Source organism: Microtus ochrogaster, linkage group LG1, assembly GCF_000317375.1.
Source record: "Microtus ochrogaster isolate Prairie Vole_2 linkage group LG1, MicOch1.0, whole genome shotgun sequence".
Lineage (NCBI taxonomy): Eukaryota > Metazoa > Chordata > Mammalia > Rodentia > Cricetidae > Microtus > Microtus ochrogaster.
Window position 1 is genome coordinate 4,058,187 of NC_022027.1, and position 8,824 is coordinate 4,067,010.

General features: G+C 57.1%; 1 protein-coding gene across 1 annotated transcript in view; it reads right to left on the reverse strand.

The window, feature by feature from the left end:
* The window catches only part of Hcn2 (hyperpolarization activated cyclic nucleotide gated potassium and sodium channel 2), a gene marked incomplete at its 5' end in the record, with an annotated part of 18,577 nt that extends 9,753 nt beyond the window's left edge, over positions 1–8,824 (reverse strand). The window contains 2 exons of the mRNA XM_005359129.3: positions 572–995; positions 8,358–8,824. Coding sequence (XP_005359186.3) covers positions 572–995; positions 8,358–8,824 — 891 coding nt within the window. The remainder of the gene's footprint in view (positions 1–571; positions 996–8,357) is intronic.

The window sequence follows — 8,824 nt, forward strand, 5'->3', positions numbered from 1 at the left end:
CAGGGTTTCTCTGTGGCTTTGGAGCCTGTGCTGGCACTAGCTCTGTAGACCAGGCTGGTCTCGAACTCACAGAGATCCGCGTGCCTCTGCCTCCCAAGTGCTGGGATTAAAGGCGTGCGCCACCATCGCCCGGCCCTGGTCTGTTTCTTGTGAGCCCCCAACTCCGCCCTGCCAAGGCCCTGCACCCACAGTACTGGTGTCCCTGTCTCTTGTGCGCACCCCAAGTCAAAGCTCTGGTCCTAAAGTCATGACCACACCCACACCAAGGTCCCAACCTCAGATGATTGGCTCGACCCACAGAATAGACCCACCCAAGCCCGAGGTCCCACCCCCACTCCCAAGACCCCACACCTAAGGACCATCTCTAACCGCTAGACTTAGTTTCCAAGGTCCCTGGTAACCATGCCCCTGCATCCTTTGCCGGGTCCACAGCCGACGCCCACACACACCCAAGCCCAGCATCCCTGTATTCCACATCTCTGATGGCTCCGACTTCAGTTGTAGCTCCAGTCCTGCCCAAGACCACGTCTCTGGGGTCCCACCCATCCCTGGTCCCCTCCCTGCCCCTCACCTCCTCCCACTGGTGGATGTAGCGGATGAGCCTGGACAGCCGCAGCAGCCGGAGCAGGCTGAGGATCTTGGTGAAGCGGACAATGCGCAGTGCGCGAGCCGTCTTATAGACCTCGGAGTCGATGCCTTTCTCCACGATGAGGAAGATGTAGTCCACCGGGATGGACGACACGAAGTCTACCACGAACCACGTGCGCAGGTACTTTTTCTTTATCTTCTCGGGGTCCAGGATGATCTCCGTGTTGTCCTCAATCACAATGCCAGTACGGAAGTTCAGCACCAAGTCCATGAGGAAGAAAGTGTCCGAGACCACGTTGAAGACGATCCACGGCGCAGTGGTCTCATCCTTGAAGAAAGTGATGCCCACTGGGATGATGATGAGATTTCCCACCATGAACAACAGCATGGTGAAGTCCCAGTAGAACCTGAGGACAGGCAGGATGCTCGCAACGCCCGGCCTCGGCAGGCGAGCCCTCTTCCCCAGCCCAGGTGCTTTCCGGGACCCCAACCTGACGTCGTCTCTGGGACCCCAGCCCCACTGTGGTCTCTGAGACCCCGGCCCCGAGGTGGACTCTGGGACCCCAACCCCGAGGTCGTCTCTGGGACCCCAACCCCGAGGTCGTCTCTGGGACCCCAGCCCTGAGGTGGACTCTGGGACCCCAATCCTGAGGTAGTCTCTGGTACCCCAACGCTGAAGTGGGTCTCCACCAAAACTAAGATAGTCTCTGGGATCCCAATCTAAGGAGGTCTCTCTCCTGGGACCCCCAACTCTAAAGTGAGTCTCCAAGACCGCAATCCTAAGGTGATCTTCAGGACCCCAGATTATAACACAGCCTCCAGGACTCCAGGTCTTGCTGTGTGGCAAGAACTGGGCTTCCTCAAAGAAGCCTCCTGATGCCAGGCAGCAGGGTCCCTCTCTCTGCCCACTCTGACCTTGCCTTGAAGGCACCTCCAGTCTGCAGAGAGGCTCAAAATAGACTAAACACTTCACATGACCAAAGAGGGACAATGTGCCTGGCACAAATCTGGTCTTCAAAAGGGATGGGAGCCGGTAGGTGGCACAGTACTGGGCATGGGTGGGAGGCTGAGAGCTGGGTAAGGGGACAGGGTAGTGACCAGCCACCCTCTTCTCTGCCTAGAGCTGCAGGGCTCACACCATGGTGGGGTCACAGCTGGTCACCTTGGAGATCTAGGCACGTGAGCGCAGCTGTGGTCTCAGCACTTGAGAGGAGACGGGAGGATGAAGAGCTCTAGAGTAGGCTGGGTATGGGGGTGCACACCTATAATCGCAACACCAGGAGGCAGATGCAGGAGGATCTCTGGGAGCTCCAGGCCAGCCAGGGCTGCAGTCTCAGGGGTCTGCTCACATCTAGATTGTGGCAGCCCCCTTGGATCCCTAGAGGTCTGTCACTACCTCTTGGAATTTGGGCTTCCCGTAGGCACAGTGCCCACTGTTTCTAGAGCACACAGGCTGGGTCAATTCGCCCAAGTCAGCTCAGAGGAGAGGCGTGCGTCAGGGGTGCAGTGTCTGGAGCCGCTGGCTAAGAGCTTGCCTGTGAGCTGGCTCCTTCTGCCAGTTATAAACACAGTGCCCAGCGGGCAACCAGACTCCACTTGAGAGAACTGAGCTGAAGGAAACAGTCCAAAAACGAGAGAAAAAAAATCAAGAGTGATTTGTACTGGGGCATTCTGGGCAGCTCAGGTTGTGAGAGCCAACGACGGGACAATACCCAGTGTCTTTGAGCACAGCCTTGTGCTAGCTCCTGCCATGCATGAGTGACCTTGGGCAGGCTTCTCTGTCCCTTGGGGACCGTAGTCCCTTCTCTCCTCAGCCCTGTGTGGGAGGATTTGGGGACCGTATTCATGTGTGATGCCCCTCACAAGTCCTCTGGAGCTGAGGGGTAACATCAGCTGTGGGGGAGGGGTCTACCAGACCTCGCGAGTACGAAATAACGTATTTGAAGAGTTCTTCCTTTTAAATTATGTGTATGTTTGTATGTTTGGGGTAGGGTGGTCTTGCACATGGTGCAGAAGAGGGTGTCTAAGTCCCCGGGAGCCAACCCACTGAGTGGGAAGAATCAAGAGCCTTGTGGCCCATCGCTCAGTCATAGCCAGCGGCTTTAGAGTGGAGCACGGCTCTGGACAGTAGTGCTGGCTCAGACCCCCAGAATCTGTCACATAGCTTGGCCCCAACCTCTCCCCTTCTGGATTGAGGATGCCTTCTCTTTGGAGGAGCCATTGAGTAAAATAATTGAGAATGAGCAGGCAATAGTCAACAGGAACCAGAAACCACCATTGGTGGATACAACAGCTCAGGGTGGGCCACGAAACCACCAGGGGGACCTAGAAACCACTGTGGGGCACTTTCAACCGTGATGGGAAGGAGGCTTAGAAACTATTAAAGGGACCTGAACCAGTCTGAAGACACAGCAGACCACAGCAGGTGTCTCTTTCTAGGCTGCAGCCACGCAACACTTCTCTTCCCTTCCTGAGGTAGTCAGGGCCAGGCATACTTCCCACGGAGGCCCAGGCCTGAGACTGTCCTCTGTACCCAGCCACTTTGTCCTGGAGCCTCCCTCAGCCACTGCATCTCCAGGTCACAAGGTACCTGAGGAGAGGGAACAGGAGGTGGCTGTCCTTGTGGTCCTGGTAGGGTGGGGCCCACTTGCTCTAACCCAAGTGTCCCCGGTCTTCATCTTCCGCAGTAAACCTGGTCCCCAAAGTCAGAATGGGTCGGAAGTTCCACACCAAGGGGAACAGGACTCTGGAGGTCCCCTCCCCCACCCTCCCCCACCCGTCCCTCGCCTGTTTGAAGAGACACAGCTCTAACTTCTCTCCCAGGCTGTGCTTCCTTGCCTAGCATTCCCATCTTCTCTTCCCCATCCACAGCAAGGACCTCGGGGACCTCTGGGCACAGGACAGGCTTCTGATCCTTAGGAAGCTGAAGCAGGAGGATCAAAGACTTCCTTACTGAAGCTTGGGACAAGCCTGGACTACATGAGACCATCTCAAACAAAACAAAACGAAACAAATTCCCTAATAAACAACAAGGAGTCCTGATTGGCTGTCCAATTCTGGGGGCACACTCAGGACCATGCTGTGACTACCACCCCACCCCCGGCTCAGGGGTCAGAGAGCAGATCCAGTGGAGACAAGGGCAAAGACTCTTTTGCTGCCGGGCGATGGTGGCGCACGCCTTTAATCCCAGCACTTGGGAGGCAGAGGCAGGTGGATCTCTGTGAGTTCGAGACCAGTCTGGTCTACAGAGCTAGTTCCAGGACAGGCTCCAAAGCCACAGAGAAACCCTGTCTCGAAAAACCAAAAAAAAAAAAAAAAAAAAAATCTCTTTTGCTGATCTTAGCCCAAGCCCTCTCCAGCCCATAGGTAGATTCTGGATGGTTGACACCAAATGAACTCTCTTCCCCTCAGCTGCCCAGTCATTCTCAGCTCCAGCAAGGAAACTGAGGCCCATAGATCATGGGTAACAGAGAGAAGCCCCTTCCATTCACAGCTGGGCACTGTTGGGTGGGTCACAGACCCCACTGGCACAGTCAGGATCTTATCGCTGATCATGGAGCCCTCAAAGGCAAGGTCAGACCTCCATAGACCAACCAGAACAGCCACATCTCTACAGGCAGATCTGAGATACAGCCAGAAGTCGTCTGGTCTGGGATCACAGATCCAAGCAAAGCTAGAGGGATTAGAGGCTGGAGGTCAGGGATTACGGGCCGGGCCAGGCTCGGACAGAGGATCAGGGCCTGAGCCCACTGAGTCCCCAGAGCAGGTGACAGGATTAGGGCTGGAAACCACGGTGGGAAGACAGCTGGAATCCCAGGTGCAGACATTTGTAAAGGCCCATTGTATGCCAAGCACCAGGGAAGGATCGTGCTGAATGCCAGGGTGTGAGGGGTGACCTGGTATCAGTGTTCAAGAAGGTTGCTCGGAGTGGGAGACATCCAAGGGCTGATGGTATGGGGGAGAGGCAGTACCTGGGCAGAGTAGCTAGTGCAAAGGCTCTGAGACCACCATGGGGCTTCCCAGGTGGAGGCAGAGGGACCGTAGAGGGCTGAGAGATCTTGCCCTGGGCAAGGCTCAACTCCAGAATGATGGGGGTGGGGGTCATCAGATGCTGTGCTCCAGTGTGGGTTGGAGGGTGTCTTAAGGGCAGGCCAAGGAAAAGGGTCTCTCCAAATACTGAAGTAATAGCTTTGGGGTAGAAAAAGAGGGGGCTTTGGCTATCCTGACCTCAATCCCTCCCCCCAAAGACTTCTTTCACAACACTGAGAGTTTGGGGATCCCAATACTCCCATCTGGGAGGCAGGTGCATGCCCAAACCCCACATCCTCGATGATAAATCGATGATAATGCGATTTATTCTAGGGCCATGATACAGAACCCATTTCTAGGGATTTACATGCAGGGAGCAACATCCTGCCCTCACTCTGAGCCCTGGCCACCTAGTCGGGGGACATGGCCATCTCAGAAGCAGTGTCTACAGGTCTGGATTGGGTTCTTGCCTCTTTCTTCCTCAGGTACCACCCAGTCTCAGCGTGTGCGTCCAGACCTGGAACACTTCCCAACCCTCAAACTTGCTTCTCCACAGAAGCTTCTCATGGCCAGGGTGGATGCTCAGAAGAACCAGATGAGACTGAGTGAGGTGCCAACTGCCTGTGATCCTAGCACCTGGGAGGATGAAGCAGGAGGATTGCCAGAAGTGAGAGGCTGGCCGGCCTACAGAATGAGACCTCAAGTTGAGAGGTTAGTGGGTCGCAGTAGGGTCTACAGTGCTCAGGCTCACAATTCCAGCAGCACAGAACACAGAAGCCGGGCTGTGTGGTGCGTTCCTGCCATCCCAGCACCCACAGAGATTAGAAGTTCAAGGTCATCGTGGGGGCAGTGAGATAGCTCACTGGATAAAAGCCACAGCCACCAAAATCTGAGACTGAGTTCCGTCCTTGGGACTCCCGTGGTGGAAGGAGAGAAATGACTCCCACAGGTTGTCCTCCGAAGAACACATGGGCACCGTGGTGCCCACACATAATGAATAAATGTAATAAGAATTGAAATAATACTTTTTAGCTGTCTGGGCATGACTGAACAAAGTTCCATTAAAAAAAAAAGGTAAAAGATCCTTCTAGACACCTGTTCCCTTCCCCCACACCACAACCTTCTCACATCTTGGGAAATTGAGGTAGACACTGTGCAGTCCTGATTCTGGGACAGAATTCTGCTCAGAACTTGGCTCCTCTAGGTCCCTGTGGACTGCATGGTGCTGGTAACTGGTGCCCAAAGGGACTCACACCCCACAGCCCTGCCTCTCCCATGCCTTCAGTGACTCTGCCTTCCCCTCCTGCCTGGGGAGGGAGAACTAACCAATAAAGTCCCAACTGGATGTCAGGCCTGCCAGCCAAGTCACAGGACAGAATCACTGGGGAGCCAAGTCAGAGCCAACAGAGGGAGATGCTTAGCTGCTCAGTCCCTGGAGAGAGACAGGAGGTCCCCACCCACCACTCTGTATAAAGACTTCACACACACACACACACACACATACATACACACACACACACCACACCACACCACACCACACCACACCACACCACACCACACCACACCAGCCACCAGCACCGGAGCACAACTCCATGACTGAATGACTTTTCCTCTCCCAGGCTTGGGATACGATCTTCCTTTTTTGTGCTTGTTAAATCAATACAGCTGGGCCTAGTGGTGCACACCTGTCATCTCAGAAAACAGGCTAGAGGACTAAATTCAAGTCTACAGAACAACAAAGGAAACCCTGTCTCAGGACAAAAAGGAAAAAGTGAGTCAAGGGCACGCATGCGTCGTCAGGAGAGAGCTAGCCTGGGGTCTACCCCAGGAAGACCCAAATCAACCAATCTATCACCTGCCATCATCGGTCAACACCCACATGGTGCTCCCAACAGCCCCTAGAGGCTCTGGAGACCTGTCCTGGTCAACAATGACCAGAAGGTTCTAGAAGGGGCACCAGTCCTCAGGCATGAAAGGCAGGTGGCCCCATGAGCCAGTTTTGAAATCTGACGGTCACACTGACCCTGTTTGCTCATCCCCTACTTTACAAGCTGGCTGTCCAGGCAAGATGTGTGGCCTGTGAACCTGTCAAGGCTTAGAGCGGTGACAGTACAGGGTCCCCCAGGCATCTATACCTACAGGGACTCAAGGATAGGAGCTCAGTTTCTTCTCTCGGCCTCCCCTCGCCATGCACCCCAAAGTCAACCACCTGTCATCACTGCAGCCGAGAACCTAAGCCGAAGGGCTGGCCTTACGTCCCTCAGCTAAAACCTGGACATGAAGGTGATGCTGGAGTGAGAGTGGAGTGATACGCCCCACAGCCTGCCCCGCCCCAGACTGCCTTTCTCTGTCTGGCTAGCTGGCACTAGACTCCATTCATATTGGCCAACCAGGAAGTCTTGGAAAGCCCACCCTCTGTTGTGCCATTTCACAGGTGGGAACACAGCAAACGCCCAGAGTCCAGTTCTGAAGCCTGGAAGTCTGTGGAGCAATGCTGGGTCTGGCACTCACGCTAGGTCATGCAGGAACAACTCCTGTTGGCCAGAATGTGCCTCCCCACTGCTGGGACTCTTCCCCAAACTCAGGTTCCTGGTAAAGGTGGCATTCTAGTCTCAGGGAGGTAGTTCCTGGGCCTCTGTGTGCTCTATTATCAAGCACTAGAAATAAAAAGGAGAATAACAGAAAGGGGGCGTCACCACTAAACTATCCTTATTCAAAAGTCAAAGTCTTCAGAGACTCAGGCCTGGGGGAGAAGGGACCTGGATACCAGACTAGCAGGAGCCGCTGCAGGTCCCAGAGCTGTCCGTGGTCCTGAAACTCCAGGCTTCAGTTTTCCAAGATAGCCGAGCACCCTGTCCACAAATCTGCATACCGACTGTCACCAAAGACAGGGATATTCTCCTGCATTCCCTGCACGCAGCTCTCCCTACGGCTCGCGGGTGTACACCCACCCGGGACACATATGCGCGCGCGTGCACAGCCAGTATCCCAACAGGTACTTCTAGAGACCCACCAGCCACACCCCTCGGGACACGCCTCCTCTTGATTGGTCGGCACGCGCCTCCCAGGACCCCTGTGGGCATCATTTCGCAAGCTCGCGCGGAAAGGAGAAACACGCAAACACTCGGGTCGTGGCTCTGCGCCAGCGCCTGCCGCTGCACGCAGCAGCCAACTCAGGCCACGTCCATATCCACACACCCAGGACGCACCCGCCCCAGGCTCAAGCGGAGACCGTGGGAACCCGCGGCGTCCGCTTGATAATCCCCTCCCCGCGGCCTCCAGGGCGCGTCCTTCCCACGTGCCCTCCCTCCCTTCCTTCCTTTTCCTATTCTTTTCCTTCCTCCTCTTTTCTTCCTTTCTCCTTTCTATCCATCCTTCCATTCCTGCTCCTGCTCCTGCTCCGCGTCCTCCGAGTGCCTACGTTCCCCTCTATTCGTCCTCTTCACTCCTCTGAGCTCAGACCCTGGCCCTGCAGCCACCGCGCGCGCCCACTGCAACGAGGGCGCGAGGGAGGGGGCGCGCCGGGGACCCCCTCACTCCAGGCCTCTAGAAGGGCGGAGCCTCTGCACAGCAGAGTCCCTCGGGGGCGGGTCCGAGGCGCGCCCGAGGTCACCGAGAGGGTACTCCCCCCACCCCGGCCCTATGCCCCGAATTGCCACCACCCCGAGGTCACCATCCGGGACGCGGCGCCCCGCCCTCTCTCGGGCGCGCCAAGGACGGGCCCCTCCCGGAGGCGGCACCTGAAGTCGCTGTAGGGGTGGATGATCCAGGCCCCCGCCGACTTCACGCGCTCCTGCTCGCGTTCCACGGCCTTCTGGCTGCCGAACATCCGCAGGGAGAACTTGTTGACGCCGGGCTGCAGGAGCGCCCCGAATTGGCGCTGCAAGAAGCTGGCCTGGCTGCCGCGCGGCTCACCCGCCGGGCCCGCCTCCTCGCTGCCCGCCTCTTCGGCCTCCGTGGGCCCCGAGGCCGCCCCGCGGCATGAGAACGACACCTTGGGGCCGCGCGCGGGGCCCTCGGGGCTGCACTGCGGATCCCCACGCCCGCACTCGCCATTCGCGCCGCCCTTGGCCGCGCTGGGGGTGCAGGAGCTGTCGCGGCTGCAGAGCCGGGCGCGCGGGCCGGGCTCGTCCACCGGCTCCGGGTGTGAGGGGGTCGAGGGGTTTGGGGGTGGCGCGGGCGGTGGCTGAGGCTGAGGGGGCGCGGG